At 35.8% G+C, this 13,777-nt stretch overlaps 1 protein-coding gene across 2 annotated transcripts in view; it reads right to left on the bottom strand.

Moving 5' to 3' along the window:
* Positions 1-6,394, bottom strand: part of Sdc (Syndecan) — a 211,328-nt gene extending 204,934 nt beyond the window's left edge. The window contains exon 1 of one of the 2 annotated variants that reach the window (XM_077431555.1): positions 6,014-6,394. In XM_077431555.1, coding sequence (XP_077287681.1) covers positions 6,014-6,112 — 99 coding nt within the window. In that variant the 5' untranslated portion in view covers positions 6,113-6,394. The remainder of the gene's footprint in view (positions 1-6,013) is intronic. The other variant, XM_077431563.1, reaches the window with a different exon arrangement.
* Positions 6,395-13,777: the final 7,383 nt, after the last annotated feature.

The raw sequence follows: 13,777 nt of genomic DNA, 5'->3' as shown, positions 1-13,777 counted from the left end.
GCATATTTTCAGTCCGGTCCCCTTCTTACGGTCAAAACTTCCAGATTCTCTTTTTTTTTATCAGTATTCTCGAAACAGTCGATAACGAACATCCCATTTTCTTGGAAATTGACCGAAAGAAAAATCCTGAACTCGCCAATGTCGCGATTTTTACACTCTTCTGCAATGATAACTGAGCTCGTTTTTTCATGTTGACGTGTTAAAATTCGAATTTGATGCTTTCTCTTCGAAAACCCACACTATACTGAACTCAAATCTTAGAAAACAATCATATTTAGAATATTTGGTCGTTAAAAACCCTACACATAAAGGGATAATCCTTAAATGGCCTCGAAGTCGTAAAATTCACAAGCGTTCCGTTTTATGTGACTGCTGGTGTATATACAATATGTATGTATTTGGAATCAATTACGTATGTACATATGTATGTATGAATATGTCAATATTCGAGGGACCCATTTTCTGCAATACGTCGGGAATAAAATCGTTTTCGGGAAACTAAAAATTGTTTTTGTTGCACAATATCAAAGCATATGTATGTGAATGCCCAATTTCATGCGATTGAAATACATTTTCCAAAAACTTTGCATCCAATATAAACGAAAGTGAAAAAAAATATTATTATTTTTATATACCAGTAATGGAATTTCTAATATATACACATATGTAAGTATGTATCGTAAAAAAAATCAGAAAGAAAGAAACACTGTACCAAAGACTAGGGCGTTCTTATTGATTGTAAATTGTCATTTAGCATGGTCGGCTACACTCGTCTTGAACACAGGAGAAGTGTGACCATAATTAAGTTCATATGTTCTATATTTAGAGGTTTTATCTCATGAGACAGTCTATTCTGGCTGAGATTGGCCTTCATACTCCTCAGAGTTTGATCTGGACCCGCCATCTTTCCCTATTTCATATTACTCAAGCAAGAACCGCGGCATATTTAAGTTCTCTCATTCCTCGTAGCCTCCGTTTTTAAAATTCACTGGATGGTGCCATTGACATTTTTTACATACCTCCTTAACGTTTTTTAATCTATTTTATTAAGCTGCACCGTTTCCTCAGTTACGGGGGTCGCAACCAACCAGACCTAGGTTAACTGTTAACGGCTAATTTTGATGTTGACTGTTAACCGCTTATTTAACTGTGTTATTGTAAGAATTCATATTATCAGGTATTTATTTGAAATTCTTGTATTTTTTGTTCTTAATCTGTGTAGTGCACTCGACGCTTTGGACCGATCTTTAAGACGACTGTGTATGGTTAATTGAGAAAATAAAATAAAATAAATAAATAAAACAAACATTATAACTATTTATATAGACACTAAGTGGCGAAACCCTTTCAGAATCCGCAAACTCTAATATTGCTCTACAACAGTATATTTCGGAGCAATATGGTGTGTCTCGTCGCAGAAGAGTTTCTGATTTATTGCTCTTACATAAAATATGTAGTTAATGGTGCAGATATCGTTTTGATACATCTGTTTTGGCAGATATTAATTTTAATGTCAATACTCGATTCACTAGATGTTCCAAACTTTTTTATCCGCCAAATTTTAATGATAATACTTCATTTAATGGTACAATTGCTGTCTATACGATTTTACAGATGATTGCCCTGATTTGCTCTCAGTTCAATCAGTACTTTTAAGGGTTAGTTGATTCATCGTTATTCATTATTTTATTTTATATTTAGTATGTTTTTATTATATTACCATGCCGTGCTCACTTTAACATATGAATATAAATATTGTCTTTTATGTTTGTATTTTGTATTCGTTCTATTTCTCTTTTATTCTGTATGTGTGCCATTATATTTAAAATAAAATAAAGATAAAAAAGATTCATAGTTAATAATTTACATATTATGTACATATGTAAGATATGTTCTAATTGGTAACAGATTCATAAAATCATAATACAATTCATATACAACATATTAAAATTACATGAGAAACTATACATACATATTGTGTTAATGCGAAAAATATCAACACTTAAACTTTCAAATTTAACTGTAAGGACGTTAATGTCCTTACCGAATACGGATTTTACCGGAATCGAAGTGTAGGCCGTGGCCTTGTTAGCGAAAGGAAAGGTATCTATCGAAAAACGTAAATTAAACATTAAAAACGAAGATCGTATTTTTAATTGTATAAAATATAAATATACGGCACAATTATGTGAAGATAGCTAATGTTTTTTAAATCTATAGAAATATTCACTTTGAATCGTTAAATAACGGTAAGCGTATATTAATATAAACAAGTTTCAATTCGCGCATACATACATATACATAAATATGTATGTACAGGTCATAAGATGAAAGAACAAGGTTGAACAGATACTGAGCGATTAAATTATATTATTTCTGCATCTCTTGAAGCGAGGGCGGTTCGCATGCATTCAAACAAAATCGAAAATATCTATATGTACATATGTATGTAAGTACATACATACATATGTAAATTTAATCGGGTGCTGAACAACATCTCAATCTGCAGTTGGGGAATACGTGGAATTCTAGTAATTAGATGATAATGTAAAATATTGCATACCACGCCACAGTTGCCTTTCATATATTCTACTGTGACTCATAATTGTATTCGGCGTGTGTGCATGTATTTATTAAAAACTCCTACACATATTCCAAGAGTATTAGTCGATGATGATCAATTATTGAAATATGAAATATTTGATTGCAATACAATTTTACAATATTCACGTTAAATTTTAATTATATTTGCACGGTGGTTGGACCACTGAAGTCATTAGATTGGTAATCATACGGTAAATTGAGTCCATTGGACCAACTATGGACCCCCGCGGAGCCGGACCGCAATATTTCGTAGCATACGATCAGTTCGATGGACTTCTCACTTAATTTACCATTACCTTGACGTCCTACAATCGGCCTGCTAAACTGTCACCACGATTGGGCATATTTGAACTAAGTATATGGAAATGTTAAAAGAGGAATCCTTCCAGTCTCATTTTATGGCGTAAAACTATTTTTTGAAAATAAGAGTACCGTGGCGAGTGTCTATGTGATCAAACGGTAATATTTTGAGCAAAAAAAATTGAAAGCGGGGGAAGCATCCACTACTCTAGTCATACACCTCATCTGAGCGTTTGAGAAGATACATTCATACATATGTACATGAAATGTAACACGTAGGAGAGAAATATGACAATAGTGGAGCGAGTGAAGACATTGAAATTCTAAGGACGAATTGCGCGCTAGACGAACGAACGAAAGGGTGGCCAAAAGAAGTGCCCAAATGGTATCCAAGAGTTTAAAAGGGTGCAACGAAGGTCTGAGTGACGGTAGAAAAATATGGGGTTAAATGGATGAGTGTTGCTCTAAACCAGTAGTTTTTAACCGGGGGTGCCGGAGGCGTTTCTAACAATATAAATTTAGTTTTGTTATATTTGAAAACAATTTTAATATTCGATGATATCGGCTAATTTTTTTCGTGACGAAAGTGCTTGGGTAGCTATAACTAAAATAATATAATTTATGGCAGGATATCGCCTAAAGCTCTCTCCTCATTTATCGCAAATAATGACAGTTTTCTCAAAATTTGCACACCTTCGTCTCTACTGGTATACTGTTTACAATTGTTTTTGCGACAGCGGCAGATAGCAAAAAACTATAGGTAGATAGATAGATAGAAAGCAAAAAAATTCTTGAGACTAACATGTGTACCATTTTAAAGCATAAACAAATACATAAGTACTTAATTGTTCAGTGATTAAAGCCCGAATGGGATATAATGATCACACAAACGTAAGAATTTTTCTCGCAAAATTTTGAAGTACATATTATCATTATTTGAAACGTTCTTTCTAATTATTATTTAATTGACCGTAGTAAACCCTGCCATGTCAAAAAACACCAGTGGAAAGACGATTATGTTGACTACGGATTCACTTGTACAACAGAAGAAGATGGTACACGACGACCTCAATGCATCATATGTTCCAAGATGTTTTCAAAATCCAATCTTAAACCATCAAAGTTGTTAGAACATTTCAACAATATGCATGGTGGTAAAGGTGCAGGTCATAGTCTGAACATCTCGAAGTCAAAGAAGGCTCGATTTAATGCCAGTAGTACATCACAAAATTATGTGGCGCGACAATTCAAAAGCCCTTGTTAGAAGTGGCATATCTGTGTGCTAAGAAAAAAAAGCTTGCAATAAATGTATTTTTCGAAATTAAAGATTCCAAAACTCAATTTTTAAGGGGGTGCGGGAACATATTTTCAGATTCAAAGGGGTGCGGCTCACTGAAAAGGTTAAGAGCCACTGCTCTAAACGGAGACGAATGGAAGCGTGATGTAGAGATCTTCCAGTAGTAGTCGACCAGTAAACGGCCGTATGAAGATGGTGGCGAAACATTGAGGTACTTTTCCGATATCTGGAGCCATATTAAAAAAAAGTCAATTTATTTACCGATTAAATAAAATATTTATTCATTCCTTACTGATTGGTTATATGGGCGCAACCTAGCATCAAGTATACACACAAGCAAATGGTCTCTAGATGTCGGAAGCAGTTTTAGTAAAGTGACAGTGTGGTGAAACCAGGGATGGATTTCACAGCGATTGCAAACTTTAGCGTTCATTGCATTTTTGGACAAATTTTGACAAAATATTAATTTTTTGTTATGACTAGAGATCGGCTGCCGAATTTTATACGCTAGCAAGAAGTCTTAAAAAATCGTAATTACACCGACATTTCAGTGAATTTATATCTAATGACATATTCACTGGCAGCGAAATTGTATTTTCACTGTAATGTGTATGTATTTATGTATACTGAAAGCTAGGTTGCGCCCGTATAAGCAATAAGCACCATTAATTTATTTACAATATTCATTCATGTTTTTTTTTCATCATACACTACGCTTCCTACGCAGGGTTGTTAAGAGGGCTGGACACCAGCGCCTTGTCCATACAAACGTATTACACTTCTCCCTTCCTTAATTTAGGGCACTAGAAGGATTATTTTTTAATATGCTATGGATATCCACCATTGGCATGCATCTGTGCTTTTATTTTTTTGATTAGTTATTTTTTATAGGAGCTAGGAGCCGCCAAACATGTATAAAATCGCCTCTTTTTTACACCCGCAAAAAGCGTGCTTATTTAACGGTCAATTTTACGCGCACAGTTGCATAGAAAATATCTTTCTCATACCGATGATGAAATTTTTTAAAAAATTGGTCCAGTTTCGGAGGAGAAAATTGGAGAATACGAAACCATTTAAAATACGTATTATCTGGTCGAAGCGCAACAGTCGTATTCACTCAATATATATATATATATCGTAGAAAGGAACGGCATCAAAATTAAGGTTTCGGATGTACAGCCCTCTTAATACACGCCGATTCCAAACCAAACGGCCAACCTTTGAGCGTTTTCTGAATCATCCAGGGCAGTGAAAGAATCATGGCCTATGAATTCAAATACGAGACGTCATCTTCAATCGGAAATTCCAACAATCGAAGCGACTCGAAGACGGTCAGCACGTCACGCATACATTGCACGTACATGCTCAATTAGCGCACTCCGTCGAACGAGACAAGATAAATAAATACGATACGGAATACCGAGATGCGCGAGGTTATGGCGATAAACGAGATCTGTCGTCGAAGACGAAGACGAAAATAGGGCTCGGAGCGGATATGCGCGTTCGAAAGTTGTACGAGTGCAGTGCAACTGTCACAGTCGGCATTTACCTTTTACCATTTACCATCTATGTACCATTCATTCCCCATTCACAAACAGTTACCGATCGGCTCACGAGTGGTGACTGTTTCGGGATTACCTGAAGCAGCGTGGACACAGAAGCAGGGGGGGGGGGGGCGACGACGAGGGGAGGAAAGGGGGCGCCACAATCGATGCGTCGGCGAGAGAGTGAGTGGGGTGGGTGTGGGTGTGGGTGTGGGTGTGGGTGGGTTGTTTGGGGTGGGGTGGGGTGGGGGGGGGGGGGTTACGGTACCTGCGAGTCTTGATTGAGCGCTCGCGAGTCGGCGACGGCGAGCAGCAGCAGGGCCGCCAGCGACAGCCAGAGGCGGCGTTTTTCGCCCCTCGGCGGCATCACCTGGCCGTCGGAAGCGAACGCGAACGCGGAGACGGAAGTGAGAGCGGAAACGGTCAGCTGATTTCGTCGGAGGCGGGGAAGGGGGTGGAGACGGCGAAGATGGCGATGGCGGCGGCAACGATTGCTCTTCAACGACGCGACGGCCGCTGACGCGAGGCGATCGACACTTCACAGACACGCGCGCGCGTGACGACGACGACAGAACGCGACCGCACGACAAACAGCGCGCGCGCTACTGACTGCTGACTACTCCCCCCCCCCTCCTTTCCCCTCCCCGCCCCCGCTCGCCTTCTCTCCGACGGCGCATGCGTCCCAAAAGCCGCCACTTCCGTTTGCGATTCAAACGGCGACCGGTACGCGTGCCGTTTCCGAATACCTCCGAAACTCTCTTCGCTACGCCTATTGAACTGATATGTCAATTCGTTTCCATATGTATAATCTGGCTCGGCTCTTCGACCGATTCGACTCTTCGAGACTAGGTAGGGTCATGGCTTTTCAGCCGAAATCCGAGTTTTTAAAAATCGAACGACTCCAACTCACTAGTGTTCTGCCGGCTGATTGCAACGGATGGTTTCGGAAAGGAACACAGAAATGTTATAATTAGACTCCGGACCCAAAGCGCGCCGTTTATTGTTCAATTGTTATGCTTTGTTAAAGGTTCGCCGAAACTGTTTTTTTGCACTCTAGCTTTGTAAATAGAGCCAAACCGCACCAATTCCTGGAAAAAGCACGCTCTCTATCCGTAGTCTAGTTATAATTAAAGAGCGGACCCAGAGCGCGCTGTTCATTGTTCACATGTTGTAAATGCATTGTTTAAGGTTTGCCGAACCTTTTTTTCAAAAGCATTTACAATAATGGAACAATAGACGGCGCGCTTCCGGTCCTATCTCTAGTTATAATCAGAGATCGGCGCGGAAATGCGCCAGCACAGAAAAAAAGGTATCCTTTTGTAAATTTTTATTGTTAATATATATTACCTATATATGTAGATACCTTTTTTTCTGTACTGGCGCATTTCCGTGCCGATCTCTGGATATAATAACGCTGAGCAACAAAAAATCACGTTTTTGAATTACCAGAGCAGAGACTAACCAATCTTTACTAAGTTTAACCCACTGAATTCGAATAAGATAATAATTTTTGTTGTTTGGGTTTCCTTTACGAGATATGAGCGTTTTACTGCAAAAAATGCACGATTTTTTACAGGTTTTTGGCTTTTGCGGTCTTTAACTCAAAATCCTATTGATTGTGATATTTCATTGCTTTAAAATACTTATAATTAATTGTCTAGCGAATTTTAAAAGTCAAAAATATATATTTTTTTTACTGATTTTTTCTCCGTGCTATATTGCGTTTATTTAAAAATTTCGAAATTATTTCAATTTTTTGTGAACTACACTAACTGAAATCACTTATCCCGACACATAGCTAATATTTACTATTAATCGTTGCGAATGATACTACTAAAATAACTATAATCGACATTTGAATTGCAATTCATTTTTAAACTTCGTTCGCGAACAATATAAATTTTTACTTTAACTATGTATGTACTAGTGCTTCCAATCCCGGAAGATTTCTTCAGCAGAATTTCCGATCCCGGGATCCCGGTGCTAGCACCGGGAAATCAAATGTATAACAAAAAAAAGGTATGAAAACATTAAATTGCATATTTTCATATTTCAAAACCGTTCTTGCATTTTGCAAACTCTTCCCGGTGTTTCACGCAAGAAACACTCCCATATTGGCGTTCTTGTTTTAAGAGCTTGGCTACATTCTTTAAATTTTCGGTTAGCATCCATAGCTAGATTTTTAAGGTTAAATAAAATACATCCTTTAATGTAATCAAATAAAGTAAAAAACATCACTTTGAGTCATTGATTCGTTTTTTACAAATAGTTTGTACCGTCTAGTAATTATTCATCGAAACAATCCACCTAATATAAAATCTGCAATTACATTGATTTTATCTAAAAAATATTCGGATATGACCAACCCACGACTTTTTCTATGTAATCACACATATTGGCTACGATCATTTTCGATACAAATTGAACACAAATGTTGGGAAAATTAGATAAAAGTTCTTCTTCCGGTTTACGAATTCTGACCAAAACCTACTTACATAAATCAACTCTACATAAAGAATACAAATCTAAATTTTCAGCTTAATATGTTCAGAGGTGTGGAAATAATCGTGGTCACAACATTTTTGACTTTTATAAGAGAATAAATCCTACTTCTGGTTTATTATGTTAAGTATTTTTTTTTCATCATATTGATACAACAATTAAACTTGAATAAATAAACATCACATATGTTTAAGGGGTCGAAAAAAATAGTGTAAGAAAAATCGAACAAGAGTAAACTGCCACTTCCAGTTGACGGATGCTTATCAAACAAAATTTATACATAACTTGGTATTAAACTTAAAATTCTAGACATGAAATTTCCGTTCAATAAACCAAAGGGTTTCTGAGAAAAGAATAAAAAAACATTGATTCTCTAGAGTAAAAGTACTACTTTCGGTGCAGGAAAAAATATTTTAAAAATATTGGGGTATAAAATTTATAATTTCTATTATGTACATATAAAAAATTTACAGTCCGATTTGATTGGTGGTTTGGGAGATAATTGAATTCAAAAACAAAAAAATAGATAACACCTATGTATAATGGGAGGTGCCATTTCCGGTCACCTTTGAAAATTTGAAAAAAAAAATACGTCGTATCGATAAGAATTTTAGTAACCGATATTAACACTTTGTATGCGGGCGATATTTCAATTGCCCATCGCCTGACAGCGGGCGATTTTGATCGAAAAAATCGTAAACTGAAGGAAAATTTCAAAATATTTCAAAAAAATTTTGAAAACTTTTATAAATGTTTTTAAATTGAACATAGTTTTCAAACCTATCGACTGATTCAAATAAAATTAAAATTAAAATTCTGATGATAATTTAAAACCTTATAATCACTCGATTAGTATTCCTAAAAAGGGGCTATCAACCTTTTTTATACAACACATTTTTTTAAGTGAGGAAAAAAATTTAAAATATTCTAATCATCTTTATGATATAAATTATAGTCAAATTTAAAATATAATAATTTTTGCACAGGGGTAACTAACCTTTTTTTTTACAAAGAGATTTTATAAGTGAGGAAAAAATCTAAAAATATTCCCACTGTCTTTATTATATAAATGATTGCAAAATTTACAACATAATAATTTTTGGACAGGGGTAGCCAGCATTCTCATACACTAAATTTCCAAAATGAGAATAAAATCTCAAAAATTTTTTTTCGTCTTTATGCTATACATCAATGATTGTAAAATAACAGTACAGTAATTTTTCAGACAGACAACATTTTTTTATACAACAAAATTTTTAAAGTGAAATTTTTTCAACCGACGCCAACACATCAAGATTCCTAAAAAATGACAAACATCGCTAACGTTCAGGGAAGAAGCATGTACAATAAATAAATAAAGTATATTGTACAACATCACGATGATCAAACTGCCATGTGCGCTCTCGAACTCAACCTCCAGACGCCCTCACCAAGAACGTAAAATAAACAGGGCAGTTCGACCTCGCAGTAGACATCAACCATGCGTTGTATTGACACGCACATATGCCTTGCGCCAAACGCGTGATCATCAACCCCGCGTCGCATCTCCAGCCACAATGTCACGCGCCAGACACGCGTCAGTAAACGAGATATCGGTGAGCGGACGGTCTTTGAAAGAGATGGCCGTAGATGTAATGCCTGGAGTGCGTCCTCGGTTAACGGAAATTCTGTGAACGTGTTGTCGTGTCACCAGATATAAAATGTATTGTGAACATAATTTCGTAATAATATAAAAGCATTTAAAAATCAAAAAATCAATCAACCAGTCAATCATATAAAATCGGTCAATATAGCTGCCTCAAGAACACCGCCGTTTCGGAGAACTCCTTCAACATAGCTGCCTCGAGAGCACCGCCGTTTCGGAGAACTCCTTCAACTTAGTTGCATTGAGAACATCATAGCTGCACCGATTTCAGAGATCCGACACACAACGATCCAGCCGCAACTTCAACAACATAGCCAGTACGAGAACTTCCACAACTCTTGCCAGACCCCATAAGTATATACATAGTTTCTTCACCACGATATTACCCATTAAAATGGATTACGAGGACGACGATGACGACGACGTCGTCTCTTATGATGACGATGAGGAATATACCGCTGATAGACATTCGAATTATTCGGTTAGTGTTGGGAGTGACAGTGACAATATTATGGATTTTGAAAGTGACTGACGATAACAGTGAAATTATTCCTCTGAGAGCCCATCTTCAGAAATTACGTCTCCTTAGTGACTCCAATTCAACTGATAGTGATTAGAACAGCGAAGACGAATTTGGGTGGTCTCAAAATGATAAACCACCTGATTTAAAACGATTCCTTGGTGATCCTGGTGTGAAAATCTTACCAACTGATCATAAGAATATCATGGACGCTGTGGAATTATTTGTTGGTGATGATTTATTTTATTTTTTTGTGGAAGAATCTAATCGGTATCACATTCAAAATTCATTGAAGTTTGGAAGAACATCGAGATAACAGAAATGAAAAAATTCATGGGGCTGATATCGATGATGGGAAAAGTAAAAAAAGACAATAGAGACGAATATTGGAGCACGGATCCAGGTTGTGCCACTCCTATTTTTGCTCAAGTAATGAGCAGAGATAGATTTCGCCAAATATGGCAATCATGTCACTTTTCTAACAATGAAACACTCGGTGATGAAAACCAAAAGTTACACAAGGTACAATCCGTTTTTGATTACTTTATACCAAAATTTTTAAATTTGTATAAACCCGTTCAGGAATTATTCCTCGATGAGAGCATCATTTCCTGGAGAGAAATGTTATCATTTCGGGTGTACAATGGAGCAAAGATCATAAAATATGGATTGCTCGCTAGAATGGTTTGTGAGAGTACAAGTGGCTACATTTGCAACTTTGAAATTTATACTGCTGAAAAAAAACGCCTGATTAACACCATTAAATCTGTGCTAGAACCCCATTACTTCCCATTACCCCTGTCCAAAAATTATTATGTTAAAAATTTTGTAATTATTTATATAATAAAGACGATGAGAATAATTTTTCTCTTTAAAAATTTCTTTGTATAAAAAAAGGTTGGTCACCCTCTCCAAAAATTATTATGTTTTAAATTTTGCAACCATTTATATAATAAAGACGATGGGAATATTTTTAGATTTTTTTCTCTCTTTAAAAATTTCGTTGTATAAAAAAAGGTTGGTCACCCTGTCCAAAAATTGTTATGTTTTAAATTTGGCAACAATTTATATAATAAAGACGATGGAAATATTTTTTAATATTTTTCTATCATGGAATTTTATTTGTATAAAAAAAAGGTTGTTTACCTATGTCCGAAAATCATTTTATTTTAAATTTTGCAATTATATAGACAATGGGCAAATTTAAAAAAAAAATTCTCTCCTTAAAAATTTATTTGTATAAAAAATGTTGGTGACCCCTGGTTCACGTAGATCACGATCGGCGAACACGATTTCAAAACGTAGATTACATTCACCCGACGTTTAGCAACAATTCACTGAGGACTAAAATCTCCGTTACCCGACGACAAAGTGTTAAGTGTACCTCTGGTGTACCGCAAGGATCCCATCTTGCTCCCATTCTATTCTTACTTTTTATCAATGATTTCTGTTTGGTTATCAAACACTCCAAGTTTGCACTCTTTGCAGACGATCCAAAGCTATATATCACCGCTTCGAACTACATCATGTAAACAATTGCAATCAGATCTCAATAGGGTCTGGATGTGGTGCGAATCAAACAATATGAGTTTAAATATCACCAAATGTTATCATATAAAATTTACCTGTAAAAAGAAACCCTTACAATTTGACTATTCAATTAATGGTGCACCTCTACAGGAAGTGCAAGAAGTCCGCGACCTTGGGATCCTAATTGATCAGCGACTTTCCTTTGTTTCTCGCATGTATCATGTTATTGGGAAATGCCTTCAAATGCTGGGTTTTCTTAAACGTAATAACACCGAATTTCGCTCAGTTGAAACAAAAATTGTACTATTCAATGCGTTAGTGCGAAGTCACATCGAGTATGCTAGTATTGTTTGGAACCCATTCTATAGCCGTCATTCACAGCGCATTGAATCAATTCAACGCTCGTTTACGAAACACTTACTTCTCTTGAAATATCACACAGATGTCCCTATGACCAACGTTTAAAATTTTTTAAAATGCAGTCCCTAAAATCGCGCCGTACCTTGCTTGATTAAACGTTCCTCCACAAAGCAATTAATAACGATATTGATAGTACTGACATCCTAAACCATATATCGCTTTCCATACCCTTTAGATACCCTGGATTCCCCTTAACTAAAACCTTCCATACCCCTGTCTGAAATACTAATCTCGGATTAAATGCACCTATTGCAAGATTATGTAGAACCTATAATGAAGTAAACTCTGAAAGATGTAATATAGATATTTTTAATGATTCCATTATGATGTTTAGGAAGAAATTGTTATTATTATTGTTGTCTTAATTGTTCTACTGTATTCTAGATTTATTGTTTAACATTTAAAAATAATTTGTAATATACTTAAATAATGTTGTGCACACCTATAAGTGATTTACATATGTACATACATATATACCAGAATCATAAATATGTAAAGAATATATTGTGTAATGTATGTACATTGTTGGTGAGCCTTTTTAAATAAAATAAAAGTTTCAGTTCGATAGGACGAAAGGTGTTCAAAAAATCCTTAAAATACGCAGTCACATAGTCCACATACTGACATTCACACAGGCACACAGAAACACACACACGCACACTTTTTCTAGATCATGAAAACGTGATCAGCGATCGATTCTGAGTTCGAATCAGTCAATATATGCTACAAATTTCATTGCAGTTGAGCTCAAAATCTGCGACACAATACAGGCTGTTTATACCATTTCTTGGAAACGACAAGCCGGCGTCAAAACGGGTCAGAGAAAACAAATGGACTACGACTGTCATTGCTCACCCCACCATTGTTCATTATATAATGTTGTTTTATGTTTTTTCCTTATTATTTTTGTAAAAATAATATTTTTAAAGAATTTTTTTCCAGCACCGTAATTTCGGTATTCAGACTTTCAGACAGAGTTTCAGCACCGGGATTCACGGTACCATAAAACACCGGGATCCCGAGATTGGAAGCCTTACTATGCACGTGGTAACAATATATGAAGCTTTGTGACCATGCGAAAATTCGAACTCGAGATTTTGACTGATTCGAACTCAGAATCGATTACTGATCACGTTTTTATGATCTAGTTTTATTGGTGCTAATTTTAAATTATTTCATATGTAAAATAACAATAGGACTATATGTATATTATAATATTATCTTTTTGTTGTTAATATATGTTAATTCACCATCTAAGACTTCGTTTTATTTTTAACTAGCTGTATTACCCCACTTCGCTCGCTATTTGTAATATAATCCGTTTAAACATGACTAATCTAATAGTAAACATTTTATTAAATTTATTTGAATAGTTTTATTTTATATAAATTTATTTGAATAGTTTTATCTAATCT

This window comes from Arctopsyche grandis, chromosome 1, assembly GCF_051622035.1.
Source record: "Arctopsyche grandis isolate Sample6627 chromosome 1, ASM5162203v2, whole genome shotgun sequence".
NCBI lineage: Eukaryota > Metazoa > Arthropoda > Insecta > Trichoptera > Hydropsychidae > Arctopsyche > Arctopsyche grandis.
This window is presented reverse-complemented; position numbering and strand designations above follow the sequence as displayed.